Source organism: Echinops telfairi, unplaced genomic scaffold, assembly GCF_000313985.2.
Source record: "Echinops telfairi isolate 266 unplaced genomic scaffold, ASM31398v2 ScPeMD7_1;HRSCAF=3_0, whole genome shotgun sequence".
NCBI classification, from domain to species: Eukaryota; Metazoa; Chordata; class Mammalia; order Afrosoricida; family Tenrecidae; genus Echinops; species Echinops telfairi.
Window position 1 is genome coordinate 29804610 of NW_022103896.1, and position 25174 is coordinate 29829783.

General features: G+C 38.0%; 1 protein-coding gene across 1 annotated transcript in view; it reads right to left on the reverse strand.

Moving 5' to 3' along the window:
- Positions 1 to 25174, reverse strand: part of PKHD1L1 (PKHD1 like 1) — a 182255-nt gene that overhangs the window by 107363 nt on the left and 49718 nt on the right. The window contains 11 exon segments of the mRNA XM_045287100.1: positions 889 to 1081; positions 1487 to 1619; positions 3224 to 3345; positions 4326 to 4490; positions 7926 to 8036; positions 10504 to 10609; positions 15175 to 15297; positions 17576 to 17730; positions 20328 to 20475; positions 22278 to 22450; positions 24072 to 24235. Of these exon segments, the coding sequence (XP_045143035.1) occupies positions 889 to 1081; positions 1487 to 1619; positions 3224 to 3345; positions 4326 to 4490; positions 7926 to 8036; positions 10504 to 10609; positions 15175 to 15297; positions 17576 to 17730; positions 20328 to 20475; positions 22278 to 22450; positions 24072 to 24235 (1593 nt within the window).

Below are 25174 nucleotides of genomic sequence, written 5' to 3' on the forward strand. Positions count from 1 at the left end.
AACCGCTCTTCCGATCTAGGGGATGTCCAGTGGCCTACAAATGGACTTTGGGTCTCCAGTCCGCACTCCGCCCCCCTCATTCACTATGATATAATTTTTTCTTCTGATGATGCCTGATAGCTCATCCCTTCGACACCTCGTGATTGCACAGGCTGGTATGCTTCTTCCATGTGGGCTTTGTTGCTTCTGAGCTACATGGTCACTTGTTTACCTTCAAACCTTTACAACCCCAGGTGCTATATCTTTTGATAGCCGGGCACCATCAGCTTTCTTCACCATTGATAACTATTTTCTGAATGAAAGCACATCATCTGTCATATACAGAAATGTCTTTTCACAGAGATTCTGACAATTGACTCTGAATGGTATTGACCTCAAACCCAAGTATTATTATGCTTTTTGGGGTATTCGCACAACCACCTACAACAAGAAGCAACAGAAAACCAGACAGATTATAAAGCCGAGGGCTTTCTTTCCTAGTTGTCATACGATTAGCCCCAGGTGCCTTGACTTACATTTATGGTTGTGTCTGTTTTAAAATGTTTTGTGTTTTAGGTGAGTATTTGCACAGAAAATCAAATCTCATTTAGATAATGCACACATATTGTATTGCTCCGTGACATTAGTTATAGCCCCTGCAATGTGCCAGCATTCGCACTATGTCTACCCTGGCTGCCCCATTTCCTTCTGTCCAACCAGTTTCCCTTGTCTTCTGGTGTTTGCTGCTGGGAAATGTTGACCAGAAAGATGTGGATGGTTTGGTCTCATGTAGCTGATGGTTCAAAAGGGCACATTCCTTATGCGTGCTATTGTTTATTTGATAGGCCATCTTTTATTTGGCTGAACTGAAGCAGTGGTTTTGGTTCCAGGATAAAGGGATTACCATACCTGTTGGATGCAAAACCCCAGCCTGTGACTTCTACATGGACATCATGTTTTCCGGGAGGCAAGCTGGGCAAGAGGCACCTAATGTCTGTAAAGTTCCAGTGAAGGACCTGGCACGGTTTTCCTCCCACATATACCATGTTCTCTGTGGGTCCATTTCCAAAATTATAGCCCTTTACTGTTAAATTAACTTCTCCTATTATTTTAAAAGAAATGAAAAACAAAAAACCTTGAGAAGCCTCAACATATGATCAAGTGTGAAAAATACATATTCAACAGGTCAACTTAGAGTCCATGTCATTCTGGAAGTCTTAACATTCTCAGTAGCAAAAAAGAAGAAAACACTGGTCATGACCAGGTACAAATAAAATCTTTGCTTAGTTGTTACACACACACACACACACACACACACACACACACCCAACAGGATGACAAAGCACTTTCTCTCCCCGTCTGTAACATTTTCCCCTGATTGCACGTGTTCATGGAGAACTACTAGACGGATCATAGTAGAAAACTGTGCTTTGAAAGAATTTCTAGATGTGGTTCCTGTAAGCTAATATCTAACTTAAATGACTGATATTATTTAAGAATTTCTTACCTAGTATTGCCCGTTCTTTGGGGTTAAAATCAGTTATAACTGGAGTCTGCAAACAATTATAACTAAAAGCATCATTTGCTGTGGCTTGAAAGCCATTGGTAATGACTGATACATCCACTGTACCCTCAATTCTCTAAAGCAAGAGAAGGATAAAGCGAACCATTAGAAAACATTAAATGTTCAAATGCAGACATACAATGGCTACAACAGAATCATTTAAAATAAACTTCTGAAGGTGTTATGTTTGGAAAAAATAAGCATTTAGATATTTTTTAAATTGTGGTGTCAAATTTAGGTTGTAAGTTTGAATTCTAGAGATAAAGGTATATGTTAAGGTTGTGTCTAGCTGCTCGTGAACAATTTATAGACAAATACATTATTGAATTCCCGGGGGTTCTGCAACGCAGCCTAAAGGCTCTGGCAACTGAGTCAGCGATTGCATGCGGGCTTAACATGCATAAGGCGGACATCACTTTAACTATTTTTGCAGTTAAAGTAGATTCAAATATAGTTGGATTCTTCTTCACTGATAAAACACAGAATTGTGGGGTTTTTTCCAGGCCCCGTCCATGAAACCGTGGCCAGCACTTGGATCTTACAGGAAAAGACGTGGTACTGCCACAAACAACAATAACAACAAAAAGCCATAGCTGTTGAGCAAATTGTGAATTGTAGGACAGAGTCAAGGTGCTCCATCATGTTTGCAAGACTGAAGTCTGTCGGGAGAGAGATGAGCCACATCTGTGAGCAGCCCGGCTGCTGGGCTCAAACCACCAACGTGTCAGTTAGCTGCTGCGTGCTTCACCACTGCCCCACGGGGCTCCAGCTTTCATTGACCTGTGTATTCCCTGCTGGAGCACAAAGGGAATTCTCACCTAGTAACACTCGTACTTCTGTAATGCATACGCAGTGTGTAACTCAATGATAGAGTTTAAACAAAGTAAGTTTACTTGACTGTATTCCTCAGGTTCTTAACACCCATCATTCAGTCTAGTAAATTCTCAGATTTAGTTCCTACATATTCTACAACATAAAACCCCACCTACTCTGCTACAGTTTTGTTTTGTGTTCCCTTTAGTGTTAATGACTCAATTCATCAGTACTTAACACATAATAAACCAGTGAGAGTCTTGGATTAGATTGAAGCATTATCTTTGGTTCTAAGATACAATTTTTCAGGGAGAACTTTGCTTTTATTATTATTTTATTATTAAGCAAACTGAAACTTTCACACATTTTTCAAGATTTAGTCTCAAAACCCCAAAAGAACAATTCTACTTTCTTCGGGAAGATCAGTACAGGATGGCTATAGGGAGGAATCATCTCTATAGCAGTAGGGTTTTGGCTTTGATTTAAAAGGTAAACTTCCGTTCGTTAACCAAACTCTGACAGAGCATCAACTTTTCTTCAAAACAGTTCCCAATGAATTCTTCCCAATGTATGTTATTTTTCTTTTGTATCTATTTCTATAACTTAAAATAGAATCACACTGTATAGTACTCGTTTATACGTCTATTCTCCTTCAACATTTTAAGTGTCTAGAATGTGGAAGTTATGTTTTGTCTTTGTATCTTAACAGACAGAAGATGTGGAAGAAATAATTATTGAACAGCATAAATGAAATTGTAGTTTTTAGATAAAGACCCCACTTGTATCACCCTTTATAAAGGTGTTCTTTGATTCATAAAAGATCAGGCATATTACGAAAGTGAAAGTGGACTAAACTTGATGCCTTACTTTCGGTGTTCTGCAGGTTATAGTATTGGAATTCCTTTCAACCACATTGCAAGATTCATTCCCAACTACGACCTGGGAGTTGTCATTAAAGCCAAATCCAGACAGAGTCAGAAGAGTACCACCTTCATGAGAAAGCAAAACAAAGAACAGATCAATGATAACAACAACAAAATGACAATTGGGATCAATAATCTAATTTATCATTCAGTGATTATCCAATCATTCAAGAGATGAATTGGCAAGTAGATGAAGGAGAAAACTCGGGATTATGGGTTTAGCTTTTATCCAATAACCAGCGCATGCCAAGCCTCCACACTGAGTTTTGGGATTAGAAAGGTGCTCCACAAAGCAGTTTTATGAAACGACAACTTTGTAATTGCTATTTGCTTTGGGCAATTATTACCAGTAACTACGATTTTTCATGGTAACTTTTTTATCCTACAAAGAAGTTAGGTGGTTTCTATTTGCTCAACCATCTATGGGTGGGAAATGTGGGTGAATTAAGACTCTCACCAAACTCAATTTACATACTTCTCACTTAAAGGGAAACAAAGAAAACAATTTTTAAAAAAGAAAACATAATTTAAATATGCACAAGTCATAAAACCAATTCAAATCCAGAGCACAAAGTCTAAAACCTAGCGTAGTGAAAAATAGCAACAAATAAAGCAAAACGGAAATGAAAGAGAACAGGGGAAAATACTGTGTGCTTTTCCTTCTATTCTGGGCATTAGCCTTCCTTTGTCTGATGTGTTCCGAGAACTTTTTCTGGGTCAAGTAGCTCCATTGAGACCATGGTTACAAATGGAGCAGCTGGTAAGCAGAATAATAACTAATAAATCTTATCTTGACATAATTGATGAGCTTGTTATAGGAACATGTAATAATTGATGATATTAATTCAATGACCTAAGATGTAAGTATAAGCAATCACCCTGACTTACATTTCATAAGAAACAAAAGAATTAGCCTGCCATTTAATCACTGTACCTTCTAACACAGTACTTTGCTTTGCTCCATGGCATTAGGGCCCCTCCCCTCAGCCTGTTCCCGAAACAGCACAACCAAATGGTGGAAATAGATGTCATTTTCTTTGTCATACCTGCTAGACTTCCAGAAGAAGGCCAGATGCGTGAGAGCTGATGGTGATAGGTGAAGTAAAATGTCTCAGTGTTCACACTCTGTGCTAGTCCAACATCGGCTATGGACACAGCAACTGGGAAATGTCCGGCACTTCCTTTCAGAACCTGGCATGTGATGTTGTTCTCTTGTGATAATAAAGAAGAAAAGGATAAAGCAAGTATTTTTTGTACAACAAAATTCTTGAAAAATGTCTACTTCCAAATATTTACCTTGGACCTCATTTTTATAACCCAAGAAATATGTCTACAGACAATAACTCATATATTAATTGAGATAAAAAACCTTTAGAAACTACATGTTATGAATCAGATTCTCTTAGAAAACAGGCAAATCAATAATGAAGAAAACAATTTTTAAAAATTTCTTCATGATTGGTGCTATGCCCCCTCCCCAGAAGTTTTTATGACAGTACCCATAACCCTAATTGGTAAGGTCATTTTTGCTAACAGTTATAAAATATTTGGTCCAATATTTTGCTTAAGTCTAAAATTCAGTAAAACACTAAGATTGATCAAGAAAGGTTACAAATTAAATGAAAATATATTTGCTTCATTTAGAATAAGATGTGTATACTTATAATATAGGTGCAGTTTTGACTATTAAATCCCAAGAATTTATAGAAAAATCTAGATTTAAAACATCACTGATTTGGTAATTGGGTTCATTTATGTAAGTCCAATCTACTAAAGTTAAACTAAACATCTAGGATTATAAAAGACAATTTTTAGAGAAATATATATAGTTCTCATTATTTCCAGAGGTAGAAACATAAATAATTGTTCATCTGTATTGAGATTTAGTCAATTCATTGCTTAATTCTAGCCATAATTCCTGATATTTTTACATATTTTTGCATTATATTTTTGAACCATATGCTTATTTAAATCCACCCAGAGGCACTTTGGGAGAAAACTCACTGCCATTGAGTTGATTCGGACTCACAGTGTCCTATAAAACAGTGCAGAACTGCCCCTGTGGGTGACGAGCCTCCTCCTCCTCCTGCTGAGTGGCTGGTGGTTTCAAACTACTGACTTTCTGATTAACAGCCCAACACATAACCACAACTCCACTAGGAGCACTGGGGACATATTTGGGCTGCTAATCAGAAGGTCAGCAGTTGAAAACTACCCATCACTTCTTGAGATAAAAATAAAGCTTTGTCTTCCCACAAAGAGTTAGAGTCTCAGAAACCCGTCACGGCAGTTCGACTCTGTCCTGCAGAATAGCTATGAGTCAATTCACTTGATGGCTCTCCACTCTACTGCCCTCCTCATTCACTATGGTAAAATTTTTTTGTTCGCATGATGCTTGATACCTGATCCCTTCGACAAAGCCCATTTGTAGGCCACTGGAGATAATCTTTGCAGAGAGCTCTTGGGGAGGAGACGAGCCAGTCCGGGTGTGATGTAGCAATGATGAAAAATACAACTTTCCTCTAGTTCCTAAATGCTTCCTCCCCACCCTGGCTATCATGATCCGAATCCTACCTTGCAAGTCTGGCTAGACCAGTGGATGTACACTGGTACAGATAGGAACTGGAAACACAGGGAATCCAGGGCGGATGATCCCTTCAGGACCAATGGTGTGAGTGGTGATATTGGGAGTGTAGAGGGAAAGTAGGTTGAAAAGGGGGAACCGATTACAGGATCTATATGTGACCTCCTCCCTGGGGGACAGACAACAGAAAGGTGGGTGAAGGGAGAAGTTGGACAGAGCAAGATATGACAAAATAATTTATAAATTATCAAGGGCTCATGAAGGAGGGGGGAGAGGGGGAGGGGAAAAATAAGGACCCGATGCCAGGGCTTAAGTGGAGAGCAAATGTTTTGAGAGTGATGAGGACAATGAATGTACAAATGTGCTTTACACAATTGATGTATGCATGGATTGTGATCAGAGTTGTATGAGCCCCTAATAAAACAATTTTAAAAATTCACTTGATGGCATTGAGTTCCGTTCTGTATGCCTGAGGTTATGATCCTATTTTGGAGGGAGTTTTCTGTTCCAGGATTGCTGTTGGTTGGTGGCCTCTGGTCAGTTCTGACTCGTAGCGACTCTTTAACAGAACAGAACACAACCCAGTCCTGTGCCGTCCCCACAATTGTTGCTATGTTTGAGCCCATTGCTGCAGTTACTGTGTCCTTCATGCTGTTGGGACCTTCCTCTTGTTACTGCCCCCTCCACTTTACTAAGTGTGGTGTCTGTCTCCAAGGACTGGTCTCTCCTGACAAGATGGCCAAAGTTCTCAAGATGACGTCGCACCTTCCTTGCCTCTAAAGACCACTCTGGCTGTACTTCTTCCAGGGCAGATGTTTGTTTTCCTGGCATCCCCGATACTTTCAATCCTCTCTGCCAACATCATAATCCAATAATCCCAATGAATTGATTCTTCTTCCGTTCCTTAGGCAATGCCCAGCTTTCACATGTGTACGCTACAAGATTAAGAGGGGAATGGTGGCTAAATCCTGCCCTTTGTAGAGGGTGTGAACCAAACCACACCTTTTGTTTCCTTGGCACCATCTTCAGACTCTACTAGGAGAAGTGGATTAAGACGCCATGGCTTTCCTTGGGGGATATGGTCTAAACAGAAAACCACACCTCCATCAAAGCCATTCTTAGTATAAAGAGGCCATTTGGGACACGGAAAAATCACAGGACCATTTGGAAGAGCACATCCAAGATCTCTGAGACAGTAGTGCCTGCCAGGCCCAGGTGCACCAGAGAATGTAGCACAGAGCCTCTGAGATACATTCTCTACATCTGATCCATGGAACTGTGAGAGAAAGCGACAGGCAGGCTGACTTCCTGGTGCTTGGGGGCAAAGGACAAGCCCTGGCTGAGGGGCGGAGAACCAGGGAAAGACTTCATTGCTGGCTGAGGTGAGCTGCTGCCATGGGCCAATGAATGCACCCTTACTGTTTGCTGATCCTGATGAGTCATAATCTATTAACTTCCCTAATAAAGCCCCTTAGTTGTGAGTTCTTTGTATCCACTGAAATGAACGATCAAACCCAGCACAGAAGTATAGTGCCTTAGGAGGAACAGTTGGCATGAGATTGGGGTATGGAGGGATGGAGGGTAAAGGCATGTCTGGATGCTGCCTCCTGGAAATACGGGAGCCAGAAGAGGTCATATAGGCCCACCTCCATGCCATTTGATGCATGTATAGCAAACAACAGAGGGTCCGAATAGAAGTCTGGAAAGATGAGCCTGTTTGCTTGCAACCTGACTGACAGGATCTTGTCAAAGCATAGACAGAGGACCATGGGACGCCAGACTAGCAATTCGTATATTCTTGTATTCTAAAGTAACAGCCAAGAAAGTATTCATGTAACCTAATGAAGGAGGAAACATGAATAAAAACCAAATGCTAAGTGAAAAAGACACTCAAATTTGACTGAGAAAAAAATGAAAGCATTTAACCAGATCGGGTTACTAATTTCATAACACCGTAGAGTGCACTCTAGGGTAATCGTAATTGTGCTATTACTCTTTTGAGGCAACTTTCTCTTAAGAGAAGAAATATTTAATAATAATAATAAGTTTTAATAGGACCTACCATCAACAGAAAGAAGAGAGCAACCTATTGGTCCAATTGAGACGGATACAGATGAACTAGGAGAAAATCCAGAGCCTAAAATGGTGAGAATTGTGTTTTCTTCATAGGACCCTGCAAAGGACAATTTAAATATTAAAATAACAAAAATTACAGAATCTGTTGTTAGGAAATCAGATATTTCTTAGGGAAGATATATAAGATACATATGATAACCCCTAAAACACATAAACAATAGATCTATAAGCAAGAAGGGGGATGATGGGGAGTGGAAATAGATTTAGCCAGGCTATTATTTTTTTCATGTAACTACTCTATATTGATTCATATTTAGAATCTGAATGTTGACCGTTATCATTGGAGATCATGATGTGACTGAAAGTATAAAAATGAGTTAAGGAAAATAAAGATATTCTTATGAAAAATAAATGAAACTGAGATATCTTTATGTGGTAACTTTGCATAGGATCAATATGCCATCACAACCTCAAGAGGAAAGGATAAACTGGATAAGATGTGTGCAAATACATTCCATTTGAATAAAAATAAGATTACTCTACCTAGGGTATTACATATTATGAAAGTGTCTAGGATATAGCCAGTTTACAAGGGTAAAAACCTGTTGTCCCAATAAATTATATTGAATATCTTTCCATTCAATCTTAAAAGTATCCAAGTATGATAGAACTACCCAACATTAATAATGCCATACACAACATAGATTCCACATGGAATTAAATAGCCAAGAATGAAAACAAGACCCTACAACTTTAGGCTATCATCAACATATATTAATGATTTGGGGGCAGATAGGGATCCTCTAAAGTTAGAGGACACAGGTAGAGAGAGGTCCAGCAAAGCTCAATACAAAGACCACTATTTGCAAAGCCAAAAATTGGAAATGGTTTAAAAGTCCATCAAAAGAAGAACAAATAAATGAAAACTGGTATATTCCTGAAGTTGTTTAAAAGGATGAATTAGATGTACATACAACTACATAAGTATCTATCAATGAATGCTGACTGATAAAAGATACAGAAAGATATTTACATTGTAATATCTCATTTGCAAACTTAAAAAAACTGGTAAAAATGACATATGTAGGTGTGCAACATAAAATAATTTTTCAAACGATATTGAAGAATACACACAGACTTAATTATTGTGATGGCCTGTGGGTATTTGTAGCACACTAGCATAAGGAGTAGCACCTCAAGGGGAATTAAGCAGTTTCTATAATACTTTTCTTAAATAGAAGTAAACGTGGCAAAATGTTGATTTTTCAGTAAGGGGAACATAGATATTTCTGTAACCTTCTTTTTACATATATTTTATTACTTTTACCTTTATCAAAATGTGACAAAAAGTTATTCAGCTTAGTGTGTTAGAATGAGAAATCATTATTTTCAAGAAGTGCATGTAAAAATTAAAATTCATTATAAAGTGGAAAATATATATTATAAAAGCATGCTTACATAAGATTAATAAAATTAATACCAAAAGACTCTAGTAAAGTACACCAAAAAGTCCTTTGAGGTGTGGCATCACGTAACATAAATCATCCAAAAGTTAATACTCAACACTCCTCACTTACTGGCATAAGTAGGTTCCAAAGACCATGTTATTACATGAAGATTGACATTGACACAAAGGAGGAGGATGACAGCAGATCACAAAATATGTCATCACATAACTGTCAAACCACTGGGATTCAGGGCCCGGGTAACTTGATGCAAACCTTAACCATCACAGTCAGCATTATGCTCATGATACGCTTGGCTTTTGTTACTGCCAGATGTGCATTGGTAATTCACAAAATAGTTGGAAAGTGGATTTTAAATCCTGCTGTAAATACAAAATGTCATAATGACAGAGTCAAAAAGTAAAGAGTAGCTGTAATATTGTGAATGTAAAAAGTCTGAAGAATATATTTCAATATATATATTTCAATATATTTCAATCAAAGATGCAGTCATTAAAAATGTTTAATGCATATTGCTTTTTGCTGATAGAAAATTAGAGGTAAATTTTCCTGCTAGCCATCAAGAGTAAATTGTGATTATTCCATATGAGTTTATCTCTATGATTGAATAAAAAAGAAAAGACCTTTTACAATCCTAAATCCTACTGCCTATTTTAATCCTGGGGAGCTAGACGCAAAGTATAATTACTTTGTTTTAAAAGTAATAATATACTATGAAGAAACAGTAAAACATGTCTTCTAGAATGAGTTCTTGTTAAGAATTTGCTAAATCTCCCAGAGGAAATGATTTTATATAATGAACAATTCCAATTAATATCCTAGGTAATTCCATTTAAAAAGAATAATGACTCAATGGCAGAGTGCAGTTGTAGAGATTGGTTCCAACTGGTGAAACTGGAAACATAGTACTAAGGAATCCAACTTCAATGACAATATTCTTTTTTTAAATTAGTTTTTCCATTAGCTTTCTAATTTAATAGATTTTTTTCACCTTATCTGTCTAGTTGCCTTAATTGTGAGAACATAAAAAATACCATGAGCAGAGTATTTGCTAGTTCCCTTCTACCCTACATTCCAAGGTAAAAAGCACAAGGTTACCTCGCAAAGGGTTTATGTCGAAGACTTGGGGTGTAGGCAGGAGATCCCATGTAAATCTGCAGTCGCCTGAGCATTTAGCTGGAATTCCATTGACATAGACTTGAACCTTAAAATAAAGACACACATAGCTACAGAACAGGGGTAAAAAGGCACGAGTTTAAGTACAATATGTACAGAATTTAGAAACAGATGATTATATTGTTTTATATATTTGTCTGCTTCATTCATTCAGCAAATGTACCCACTTGTGTTGAGTACTTGTGGTGGAAATACAGCATTTAAAAATCAAATGATGTCACCCAATTTATATCCTTGAGATGGTGGATTACCGAACTGTATTAGATTATAGAAGAATAATTATGAAAGAACATAGAAAAGTTTATGAAAGCATAGAAAGTTTTATTCAACAAAAATAACAAAGTGTAAAGCTATTGTTTCTCAACAAGTCCTCCACTTGGGTCTGCACACTTCTGAAAGGGGGCTTCCATCTCTCTAGTCCTTCCCCTAAAAATGCTGCACCTTTCTATTTGTATATGCCTAAACTATTGTTTCGGCATCTTCAAAGGACTCAACTCATGCTGTTTTTTAATAGTCTTTGAGTTTGGGGAACAAAATGAAATCTGAAGGGGCAAAAACAGGGCTTTTATGGTGAACAGGACAAGGTTTCTCATCAAAAATCCTTCTAAGATAGGCTTTGGCAGTCACAAAAACTGAGCAAGTGAATTAGTGTGATGGGAAAAATTGCTCTGCACAACTTGCCTGGCCTTTTATGCACCAATGCAGTTTGCAATTTTCTAAACACTTCTTCCCAAGAAGTACCTGTGATTGTCCAGTATCTTTTGGGAAAATCCATTGAAATCACTGTTATTGATTCTGACTCATCGTGATCCCCATATACAATATGGAGAATATTTAATATTCTTTACCAGTACCATAATTCGAAGGCATCAGTACTTTTTGATATGTCTTACTCATTGCCCAGATTTCATATGCATATGGAACAATCGAAAATACCCAGGCTAGAATCAGGCATATTTGAGTCTTCAAAGTGACGTCTTTGCTTTTTTAACACTTTAAAGAAATCCTTTGCAGTAGATTTGCTCAATGTAATATGTCATTTGATTTCTTGACTTGCTTCCATGAGTGTTGATTGACAATCTCATTCTACTCTCTATTTATCAAGATGTGTCTATTGCTCCAGTTATGAGGATTTTTGTCCTCTTTATATTGAGTTTTAATCTGTTCTGAAGGCTGTGGATTTTGGTCTTCATTATTAAATTATTCAAATCTTCTTCTCTTTCAGCAAACAAGATTGTGTCATTTGCATATGGTAGGCTGCTAATTCGTCTTCCTTTCATCTTCCTGCTGTGCTTTTATTCATAACGACCTGCTTCTTGGATTCTTTGCTCAGCATACAGATAGAATAAATGTGATGAAAGGATACAACCTTGACACACACCTTTCCTCATTTTAAACCCTACAATATTCCCTTGTTCTGTTTGCATGACTGCCTCATGGTCTATGTCCAGGGTCCACATAAACACGATGAAGTGTTCTGGGAGTCCCATTCTGTGATCCACAGTTTGAGATGATCCACATAAGTCATTGGTCTTCCTAAATTTTGTTACGTTCTCTCACGTGAAGGCTATATATATCCCAAACAAAGGTTGTGTTTTCCAACTACTGATCCTTACTCCCAACTTTCATATTCCAATCACCAGTGATCATAAATGCATTTTGGGGGGGATGCAGAAGTTGGTAAAGAGCTTCAATTTCCTCATCATTGGCATTAATGTTCGGTGGGTAAATTTGGATAACAGTCACTTATTGGTCTTTGTTGAAGGCGTATGGCTAGTGTATCATCACTGACAATGTTATACTTCATGACAGATCTTGAAATGTTCTATTTAATGATGAATACAATACCATTCCCCCTTCAGTTTGTCTTTCCTGGCACAGTAGACCCTTAAATATGCCCAGGGCCTAAAATAGATGGCGTTGAGTAGACTGCTGATCCAACAACATAGACAAGAATTCATGTAGACTAGTAAAGGTATTGCCCTGTCTTATTATAACAAGTTATTTTATACTTGATGTCTTTGAAAATGTATTGTTTTATAAACATAGAGTCATCAGCTAGTTAGAATAATGCATGCAAATTGCTCATATAAATGTGTATTTCTTTGCTTTTATTATAATAGCCATTTTTATCCTGATAGCTGTCTTACACTTTAAATTCATTCAGTCTTAGGCAACTCATAAAATAAGGCACTTTCTTAACAATGCCTTTCATATGAAACTGCTTTGTTTTGACAGCAAGCGTTGTTCTCTAATGGTATTGTATTCCTCCATGAAAATCATTGAAAAGGTCTATTTTGTTATAGTAATTATTTTTATGTTACTTTATTTCCCTCCACTCTGAAGGCTTTTCAGAAAATTTCCTTTTACCACTTTCTTTAACTCCTTCTATCACTTAGGAAGACATGTGTCCCTATTGCGTTAGTTGAATAGACCACCTGGATAAGAACATAGTTACGCTGACAATTTGACAGACTGCTGGATATCGCTCTTCTCCTCGGTCCACGACAGATCATGCTGACCGCTCTACTGCTGGAGTTTTAAAATTGTACAGCTATACTCATTGCTACTCTAAAATTTGAAAGAGCTTTTAAAAGAGCCATATATGGTTTATTGCAGATAGATTATTGACTGCATTAGGAATTATTAAGTCTTGCCAATATAGGCATGGTGGAGTTAGTCTTTGGGCTTCATTCCCCACATTCAGTATACTATGTTAAAAATATAGTAATTTTAGATTTTCTTTTGGCTAGACAAGGAGAAACTTTCACTGTTAATATCTCTTACTGTTCGTTGGTAACTACCTCTGAAGAAACTGAATAAGACCTAACAAAGGTCCACCATGAAGTTACATGGTTACGTTCAATATGTCCCATGACGGTCCTTTCTTTGGCATCTTTAATGGTTTACGAAATAGTGTTGAACCATGGATTAGATCTATCTACTCACTAGAGGAATTATTTTTGTTTTGATTATTGCAAATATAATGAAATGTTCTATAAAATATATATCAAACACTTTCACCCTTTCTACAATGACTATGAAAATAATTATGCATATTAACAAATTGCGCTTTCAAATAGCTTCCTACCTGAGACAAACCTATTTTAATTATGCCAAAGTTGTTTTCCTGAATTTAGCTGGCTCAAAATCTTAATAAGACAAAAGCTTAATGTATTGTCCTTACTAAGGAAAATTACTCCTCTGTGAGTAATCAAAGAAAGAATGATCACTATTTCAATGACTTCAACAGTGGGCTCAAACTTGATGGTGAATATGAGGCAGAGCAATGTTTCATTATGAGACAGAATCAACTTGACAGCACTCAACAACAACAACAACAACAACAAGATCATAAAATTGGCTGGAATGACTCTCTAAAGACAAGAACCTAAGCTAATGCAAGAGGAAGAGGTAAAACATCTCCAAGAGTGAACAAAGAATTTTCATGGAAATGCTTGATCAAAAGGGAGAAATGAAAAAAAAAAAAAAAAAAAAAAAAAAAAGGGAGAAATGAAACAACGGAGCATCCTGAAATGTAAGTCTCTGGGGCACTTGACTTAACTAAAAAACGGCTGCTTATGGGCCTGGACTTAAACTCCATTTTGAAAAGACCTGCTTTATTATAAGAAGTTAAACTTCAACAGAAAACTTAGCCTCTAACAAAATGCTTTCTTTGCAATCAAGTTAATACAAGCTAGTCCCATGAACTACACTGTACAATAAAGCTACACTAGCAGGAAAAAAATGTTTTATGGTTGCTTTGTTAATACTCTCAGTTCCTCCCAAGGGTTCCTATCATCACCAAGTACTAAAAAACAAGCACAACAACAAAAAACCTACCAAAAGTAACTCATCAAAAAAGACTCTTTTAACAAATTACTGCAAAGCCTCCACTTTTCCTAACCTGCCGTTGACTTTTAGCAATCATTAGGAAGCCAATAGGTGGCCTTTTGGTGCAATGACTAAGCAACTTGGCAGCTGACCTAAAGAAGAGCAGTTTTAACCCAGCAGCCACACCACGGAAGAAAAGTCCTGGCGAGCTGCTGCTGTGACGATCACAGCTTTGCCGAAATCTTATGGGGCAATCCTACTCTCTCCTTTGGGATCTGGAGACGTGAAAATCGACTCAACACCACCTAGCCACGGTGACGACACGTAGGTCATTTGCCATCTGACGTAGCTAATTCCTGATTTAACAGGATCATTATTGCCTAGCTGTCTGAACTCCTCAGGGAGTATAGTTCACTTTGTGGCCCCCGCTCATCCTCAGTTTAAACTTAGTCTCGCCTTCAATAAATCTATTTTGATCCTTATCAGAGCAGACTGCTGCGTCTTTCTCTTGCAAAGTGTCTGGTGGCCTTAGATGGCTGTCCTTACAGTGAGCGGCACAATGACCAGCCCACAGTACCACAGGCTCCTTGCCATCTCCTAATGACCCGCAAGGATGACAATCGTATTCTTCAGCTGGTCAACGGGTAACATGAATAAACGTGTCACACGTGCATATTTTCCTAGTTCTTTAGTATATGACATGTAAGTTATACATTTAACATTATGTTAAATATCATGAGAAAAACATTTTAGAAATACCTGTGGCTGTTGGCTGGGTACACGAAGCAGGTCTCCAAGAATGTGTTGTCTGAATAAGCCACCGTCCTTTACCTTTGCAATGGTTACCTTAGCATTTTCTCCCATAATGTGTGAATCATCCACCTATTTTTACACAAAATCATTTCATCAAAAAGACTATAATAAACATGATAACATTAATTTTTCTTTCAAATTTAAACACATTCGAAAATGGACCTAAGCTAAAAGATGTAAGGAAAAAAATTCAAAACCACTTTGTCGCATGTCTGGAAAAAGGAATGTCTCTTAAGTAAACAAACAAATTTACTCAAGGGAAATATTAGTACGACCATTGTGGTATCATGCATTGTATTAATTACAACTTTGTAGTTAATATTAAGTGGAGTTGTTAACTTAATTTACAGAATTAATAAATTGTGTCTAAAGAAAATAAATTTACTAAAACCCAAACCAAAACTCCCTGCCAGCAAGTCAATTCTGATTCATAGTGACCATCAAGACTGTAATTTTACGTGAAAGTAGAAAACCCAATCTTTCTCCCAAGTTTACCAAATGCAATTTTTTAAAAAAGTTCCATTATTTTTCAAAAGACGGCCACTTTGGTAAATGATTGTTAAATAATGGAAGCACTGAATTATCTTTCTTCCCGAGCGTCAACTTTTTCCCGTGAGCATTTTTCATGTGAGGCTATGTTGGTTTATCTCCCACTTCTGAGATGATGTTTCCTTTCATTTATAAAAATAAAACCAAATCAAGGCATTATATACCACACTGCTCATTCCAGCTTCCTCTGCTACTATGGTGCCCTCATGCTGGACCACGCTTGAGGCAGTGAGGAGAGAACAGAAGTGATGAGCAAGCGCCGTATCCTGGTCCAATGAGAGCAGGCGAGATGCACAAACAGAGGAAGAGACCCACAGAAGGCGACATTGCTGGAGCAAACGAAGTGTGGTCCTGATTTCTGAATTTTCCAATCTAGTCTAGTCTGTGTGTTTTCTTAAAATAATCTCCTGACTATTGACTATTTTGCGTATCCATGCAGACTTGTTTCCTCCATGTATGTAGCTTTTTTTCGGTTTCTTTATCTCTACCCCCCCTTTTTTGCCTTTTCTCCTTTTCGGAAATGTTTCTATAAGTAAGTCTGCCTTTTATTTCTGCTTTAGGTACTGGCCATCTTTGAGGTGTATGTTGAGTCTCCATGCTAAAGCTGTGCCACTTAAATAAGTTTTCAGGGTTTTGTTGTCATTCAAAAAAAGAATGCAGTGACTATATCGTGCCACATTTATATAATTTTAGTATGATAAAATTATATAACTGAGCTCTTATCTGTACCTGTGTGCATGCTCTGGTCTAGCTGGTTTTGTAAGGCAGAATTGGGGGTCATAATAGTGGGGAGGGGATAGTAGAGGAAGCATTAAGGAACGAGAGGAAAGATGCATGTTTCATTGGTGCTATACTGCACCCTGACTGGCTGGAAACATAGGGGATCCAGGACAGATAAGCCCCTCAGGACCAGCATTGAGAGTAGACATACCAGGAGGGGAAGGGGACGTTGGGGAAGTGAGGGGGAACCAATCACAATGATCTACATGTAACTCCCTCCCGGGGGGACAGACAACAGAAAAGTGGGGGAAGAGAGACAGCAGTCAGTGTATGACATGAAAAAAATAATAATAATTCATAAATTATCAAGGGTTCAGGAGGGAGGGAAGGAGGAGAAAAATGAGAAGCTGATACCAAGGGCTCAAGTAGAAAGAAATATTTTGAAAATGATGGCAACATATGTACAAAAGTACTTGATACAATGGATGTATGTATGAAGTGTGATAAGTTCTATAATCTCCCAATAAAATGATTTTTAAAAATTTATATAACTGAGATTGATGAACTATAGAATATCTATATGGAAGTTATCCATCAAGAAAGTTATAATAATTTCCTTTATTCCCACCAGTTCATGAGAGAGACTGTGTCTTCAATCTCTTGTAGACTCCTTGCTTCAAGTACTCTGGGCCCCAGACCTCTTCCCCAACTCCTTTCCACCCTCAACAAAGCAATTAGATGACAGCCCATGGTGTCACTCACTTATGAACTTAAACACGATTGGTAGCCCTAAAACACAGCTCCTCTGTTAGAACTATCGACAGTGAGATTGGTCCCCAAGCAGGTTTAGTTCTGAAAGTGGATCTGCCAACATTCCTCCTGCACTCAATAATAAGGCTTTTCTGAAATACTCATCTTCCTGAGCATATCTCTTTTACTTCCCCTTCTATTTTTTGTCGATCATTTTCTATATACACATAGGTCTGTATATATATATACACAAGTTAATCTTCTCTTTGGAATGAAGCAGAGTACAAATCAGCAAACAATACATAGGGACAAGCACAGAGTAGAGCACCTGCAGCAGGTTCTGCCTCCCACACATGCTCCTCCACTTGATGTTCCATGAGTGTCCAGCACAGGTTCCCTCTCGAGTCACGGAGACGTGTCCCATTGCCCCCAGGCTCTGGAGAGCAAACTGCAAATCCGCAGCTGACACGGCAGCAGGGAGGCCTGGGCTCGCAGAAGGAAACTGAACAGTCAGTCTTCTATAAAGCAATCACTTCCTTTGATAGATAATCTATAAGTCGTGGTTATGAATGAGCAACACACTTGTGAAATGTAAACTTTCATATCTGATGAGGCAGGGAAGCAAATAAAAAATTAAAATGTTTGTTCTGGATCATTTAGCATCACATCTTCTCAACTATATAAATTATGTAAATAAATAGTACTAGAAAAAATATACTGAAATGTTTTTAACAGTTGTCTAGATCAGCACTGTCCAAAAGGTATAAAGCCATAGACAGCTTTAATTTTTTTCTAATCCTTATACTTTAAAAGTTAAAACAAAAAGTCTAAATAAAATGACTTTCAATAATACATTGTATTTAAATGATTATATAAAAGCCTATTACCACTGGATCGATTTTATGGCAAACTGATGTGTGTCAGAGTAGAACTGGGCTCCCCAGGGTCTTCCTGGCTGTAATCTTACAGAGCAGACCACTAGCTCTTTCTTCCATAACAGGGTAGTTTGAATCACCAGCCTTTCAGTTAGTTGCCAATTTTTTGTACTCATCATTATATTCAAAATGTTATTTATTTAACATGTAATACTAACCATGTTCAAATGCTCAGTAATGATGTGAGCCTCATGGGTTTCACATTGGACAGAACAGCTCTAGATTATTCGACCACAGTTGTCTTTGAAAAATAGTATTCCTTAAAGTACAGCAATAGGCCATTATCGATCTAGAATGATAGAAGATGGAAGTGTCGGGAACAGGAGGGGGAACAGAACTGTGCCCCTGAACAGCTGCCTCCATGAGACCAGAAGAACTAGATGGTGTCCAGCTACCATGACTGAGCATTGTGACCAAAGAGTTGATAGGAGAATCCTGATCACAAGGATAAAACTGCAGAAGGGAGTTTTGAATTCTTACAGCCACCAGATTTTCTGGAGCCATAGAGGCTGGATAACTCTTAAAAAGTATTATCCTGAGTTAATCTTAAACCTTGTACCAAGAACATCCCCAGAGATCTTAAAACCAAACGCAAGTTTTCCTTAACTAATCAAGAATGTCTGCCTGTAACATTATGATCTTTTAAGGTCTATCTATCTGGTATCAAATTGAACAGTAACTAAAAAGATTAGGTCAGAACCTTAAAGGGTAGTAAATTTACTCTAAGGGGAAGGAACAAATCAGAGAAGAGATGTGAAAATGCCTACACAATTCAAAGAACGTAACTGATGTCACTGATTCGTACATGGAGAATTTGTTGAATTGGTATGTGCTCTGCTGTGTGTAGCAACAACAAATAAAAGGAATTATAAAAAAAAGAAAAAATTTAAAATACACCAACTCAATAAGGGTAAATAACTTCTTAATGATAAAGGCAATATTCTAATTTTCCCTTTTTTTGTAGTATTATTCTTTCTCCAGTCACCTCAGTAATGAACAATCATTTAAAAATTTTATATGTTATTTTCAAAGTCTATAAAACTAAAGAAACTAATGGTTTCAGCCACTTTCAAATAAATGACTTTAGAGTTGTATATTATGTTTAAGAAAAAGTAAAAATAATTACTATTTAAAATGTTATCTTTGGATGAGTGTGTTATTCTTATCTATTTCAAAAGGGCATAAAATGAAAACACTACAATTGGCCATGAAGAAACTATAATATGTTATACACTAATATTCATGTACTAGTATGATTACACATTTAAGGAGAGAAACAACAGTGAGTAACCCAGCAATTCTACTTCAATGAAAAAAGACTTGAAAACAGAGACACAAACTTATATTTGTTCACTGATCATTGCAGCAGTATTCACAATGGCCCATCAACTCAAAGGTGCCTCAACATACGGACGGATAAACAACATGTGGGATGTACACAGCACGGAATATGTGCTATGCGCGACATACTGGATGAACAGAAAAAAAGAATTCAGATGTAAAGGACAAATATTGTATATAATCTCACTTGAAATATCTAAAATAGGCAAATATAGAGAGACCAAAGTTTATCAGTGGTTACGAGGGACAGGTGGGAAAGGAAATAGGGAGTTGTTGTATAAAGGACACTGATTTAAAAAATTGTGTTCTATCTTTTTCTGTTTTCAGTTATATGAAACCCAAGATTGATGAACCCATAGAAACATCAAGTAGAATAAGGGTTTTGGGTGGGGACAGGGCTACCATGCTGATGGTGGGGGGTAGCAGGGAGACAATGTCCAGGAGTCCAGGAAGGAAAAGAATGTTTGGAAACTGTGGTAGCAATTGTACAACACTGCTTGATGTGATTGAACGACGGAATGATAAGCTATGTGTATTAACTCTCAATTAAAAATAAATTTTAAAAAATGAAAGATGGCATGTGACGATGGTTGTACACCCTGGTAAGTGTAATTACTGCTTCTGCGGTCCACTCATGAAGCGGTTGAATTGGCAAATGCTATGTGATACATGTTTTAACATCATTTGAAAGAGAGAACCAAAAAGAAATAGCAAGTGATAATTCTTCAAGCGAAGTAACAGCGTTTGATCGCATTAGAGAGCGTATATTCACATGCACAAATGTCCCGGCTATTTTCCATATACCTTTGAGAACACGTCCGTAAGCTCGAAGGTCAAAGGTGCCACGGAGAGGAGCAGACGCTGCTTGAATCCTTTGGATGCGAATCTGAGATTCCCCCGGCCAATTATTTCCTCTGTAAACAGACTCATTCTCTGTCTCATTTGTAATTATCTAATTTCCAAAATAAATATTGATAAAACGATTAAACTCAAAACTGGCTAACATGATTTCTATGTGAGCATAGTACAAACCTGTGACATGACATAACTGAGCCTAATGTATTCAGATTCTTCACCGCATCCGAGAGAGCCCCATAAATCACCACAGGCCAGACCTGCGTGGCTGCAGTAAGGAGGCCAACATCAGCTCAGTCATCTGTGTGGCAGTACCTCATTCATGAATTCCGAATGCACCTCCCCGCCCCCAAGAAATACACAGCCCTCAACAGGCAGTCTCTTCCCAGTACAGTGATAATCACTGGAGGGAGGTAAAAAAGTGTGAGTGACATTCTTGGCTATCAGCAAACTGAAACTGTCTTTGGTAAAATAACATACAGAGACATGAAAACTCAAAGAAGGATATGATCAGTGGAGTGGCCCAGAGGCAGGAAGCACTTGTTTCACACTAAGTGAATGTCAACCAAGTGATGGAAGCGAAAGTACTGTAGGAATTCAACCACTTTCTGGCAGCACTTTGCTATCGTTTAATCTTGCAGAATGTAAAATGCTAAGTCCCATATCCCACAAAAGGATTAAATATAAGCAACACAACATAGGTACAAAAATGTCCCTATATGATTTGGCCCTGAGGTTAAAAGCAATGAAATTCAAAAAGTACAAAGTGTGTCATGCCACAGGTAGGAAGCTTTAAAACAGGCAAAATTAATCAAGGCGCGTAGGAGTCGATTCAGTCAGTAAAAAGTTCTTTCTGTGAGACCCAGTATAACTATAAAAACCACAGCCAAACTTATCACCATCTAGTCAATTCCATGTCATAGCAATTCTAGATAGGGTTTCCAAGACTGCACATCTTTATGGGGGCAAAGAGCTTCGTCTCTCTCCAGCAGAGCTGCCGGTGGGTTCAAACCATCGACTCGGAGGCACGCAGTCCAATGCTTAGCCCACAGAACCACCAGGGTTCCTCCCAGGTTAAGTCCTGCTTAATTTTTAACCTTGTACCTGTCATGCATACTTGCTTTTGTTTGTTGTGGGAAGCTATGTTAACACGTTTATATTTTATAGGGAGCTAAACTTAAAAGACTCATCTTACGCTGCAATAGTTAATGAATTCCTGATCATTTCAATCTGGGGTGGCAAACTGTGGCTCTCGAGCCCCACGTGGCTCTTTTGTAGATGTGGCTTTGAAGGGAAACGGAAGCTTTTCAAAGGCTGTGCTTCAGATAAGGGCAACTTCATTTGCTGGAAAACATATTTAGAGCCTGCAAGTAATGTTTTAAATTGTGGCGAAGGACACGATTGGCTCCACCATCTCAAAAATTTGCTGACTCTGTTCTAAATGACACAAACAGTACAAAACATGGTTCTGCTCCTTTTGAAATGATGGAGCCCCAGCTTCTTTCCTTCTGAGGCAATGTTGCTACAATTAAAAAGGAGTGGTGTGTATACATAAAGGACGCGATTTCACCTCAATGTCGAATCTGAACTTTTCTTTCAAATATATCAGTTCCAAGATATTTGCTGGAAGAGTACACATTTTTCCTTTTGAGGCAACTAATAAAATACTGCTTAAATTGAATCAACTCTCCTTTTTGCGCCCTAGATCTATTGCTTGAAGAAATTCTAAGGCTTAGAGGGAATTTTCATGCTCGTGTAGAAAAAGTCTCTAAATCTTCATTGATCCTTAGAATAATTGCCCTGTCCTATTGTGTGACCTGTATGTGAGCTATTTTCAAAATAGAAAAGTTTATTACATCAAAACTAGTGCTCTGTAAGATGGCCCCGATTTTGCCTTACCTGCCCAAAACTGGCAGCCATCATAGGGATATTGTAACTGCAATTGTATACCGTCATCATAACCGAATACTGGGTGGTCCTAGCTGATCCATTTATTTTCTTCTGATTAACCTGAAAGTGCTGTAGGAATATTCCTTTATTTGCTAATGCTGGTAGTCTTCTCTTGTGCATTTCTAAAGAACATAAGTAAACAAAGAAAATGGGGGATAATATTTCTTAGTTTCTGTTGCTAACAAGAAAATCATAACACAACATAGAACAGGCCATAGAAAAGTAATCTGGTATGACAAAATACCCATTTATAAACTATCAAGGGCTCATGCGGGAGGGGGGAGCGGGAGGGAGGGGAAAAATGAGGACCCAATGTCGGGGGTTTGAATGGAGAGAAAATGTTTTGAGAAACGATGTACAAATGCGCTTTACACAATTGATGTGTGTATGGATTGGGATAACAGTTGTATGAGCCCCTAATAAAATGTTAAAAAAAAGAAGAAAAAAAAAGAAAAGAAAAGTAATCTGGGAAGCTTAGTAAACTCACACTTATAAAATATAAATCTTTAATGTCTTCCAACATATAAACATCACATCAAACAAAACAAAGTATTTAAAACACACCAAGCCCTGGGTCCATGAAGCTCCCTGTGGACCAGTTGCCTAATGGTAGCATAGTGGTTACTCATTGGGCTGCAATACTCAAGGTGTGCTGTTTGAAACCACCAGCTGCTCTGCAGGAGAAAGACAAGGCTTTCTACTCCCATGAAGAGTTATAGTCTCCGAAACTCACCGGGGCAGGTCTATCCTGCCCTGCTGGGTTGCTATGAAGGCAGGGGATTTGGTTGGTTGGTCTTGTTTGTTTGTTTTGCTTGTTCACTGCTCTTCACTTAGTACCTGACCCGGTGCTGCACATGTGGTAAGGGCTGAATGAATGATGTTGAATGACCTCCATCACTCTTACCATCATATCCCTGCTGCTTCACGCATCTGTCCCCCAGTCATAATATAGGACTTGTAATGGCAGATTCAAAGGGTGTGACTATGAACTAGTAATATTCAGCTTTTCTTATCCATTGACTCGTAACCTGAAACTAGATTATGGAAAGGACTCCAAACGCCTCTGAAAATCGGGAGCAGTGACCTTTTCAGGTGGCTATTTGGAGTTAGGGGAGAGTCCTGGTGGTACAATTGTTCATCACTCAACCGCTAACCCAAAGATCAGCGGATGGACCCCATCGGCTGCTCCTCAGGGAGAAATAATAGGGCTGTTTGCTTCCCTAAAGAGGGAAAGCTTTGGAAATGCTCTGGAGCAGTTCGACTCTGTCCTGTCTAACGGACTCAACAGCAATTGCTTGCTTTGTTTGGTTATTTGGAGATCTGTTGATGTTCAAAGAAGGCAGTAAAGAAATGTTTTATGATCATATTGCATACACGCATGAGTCTACTAACCTGCCTAAAATAGCAATGCTGGCATTAAAGTTTTTATTTGTAATATTATATTATTAGTTACCATGATTGGTTCTATAGAAAGTTTCAGTTCAATCTTACTCAACAGATGTCAAGGTCAATAGTTGCCTTTTGATCTCCCACATGGTGGTATTTAGTTTCTCAAAGATAAAATAACAAAACTGAAAGGCTTGTGGTAATTTCCTTATTCTTAAGTAGAACTCAGAATTATAAAACGAATTCTTGTCCCAATGAGAAAGTTTGGATTAAAGATGCAGGTATCACTACAGTGGTAACATTTTACTACAACATAGAGGTAAAAGGTATAAGGAGATATGAAATAAAACAAAATACCCTCCCATGATGAGACTGTAGGAGTCTGTCCAACATAAACGATATCCACGTAGAAGGACTGTGATGGGGATGCTCTCTGTAAGCCAATCCTTTGAAGAGAAAAACGAGTGCCAGCATATTTGGTTTGTACAAGGTCCAGAAGGTCTATGCAAGTATAGGTCCAGCTGAAATACGATTAGTTAAAATTAGGTGTACAGATCATTTTAATATAGACAAATGTAATATTAAAAACTTTAAAAGCTTAAAGAATGAAAGAAAATGTTCACAAGGATTTCATTAGCACAGAAAAGTGGCCAGACTAAGACACAGGGGGCAGAACTAACACTGGTACTAAAAGGTTTAAGATTGTCTACAAAAAAACAAATTCCCTGCCATCCAGTGGATGCGAATGCATAGCGACCCTATAGGAGAGGACAGATAGAACGCCTCCTGTGAGTGTCAAAGAAAGCCATCTTTCTCCCTTGGAGCTTGGTGGTTTCAAACTGCTCGCCTGGCCGTGAGCAGCCCAGTGGGCAGCACTACCCCATCAGGGCTCCTTCGCTTCCCGACAGTACTATTAAATCTGTCAGGGGACTCCGATTTTCCATCAAATACTAACTGCACTGGAATCCTATAAATTGTAGTCAAGCAATTCAGCTATGAAAAGTTGTGATGAAGAGATAAACACTATTATCCAAATAACTAAATTAAGTGGTCACGATAATCTCCATCTGCCGCCCTGAGTAGTTGTTTTGTCTCTTATCTTCATTTTCTGTGAGGTTCACAAACTCATCATCGGCGCCACCTCTAATGAAGTCAAGTTTAGACTGCACATGCCAGTTTAGAAAATTGTATGCATGGTTACTTTAAATTAAACTGCTCTTTACATTTAAAATATATACATATATATGGACATCTAAACAGAATTATGCTACTAATTATATAATTTGAAGTTGTAAGAAACACTACTTTAAAGTCTGGTATACTAAAAGTTTTCAAAACCTTAATAAACGAAGTCATCCTTCAGGTCTAATATATTATGAAGAAATATGGAATGTACTTTTCTTGAAGCATGACCTTGTTATTAAAGGTTTTCTAATGGTGTGGAATGAAAGCTTGCCACT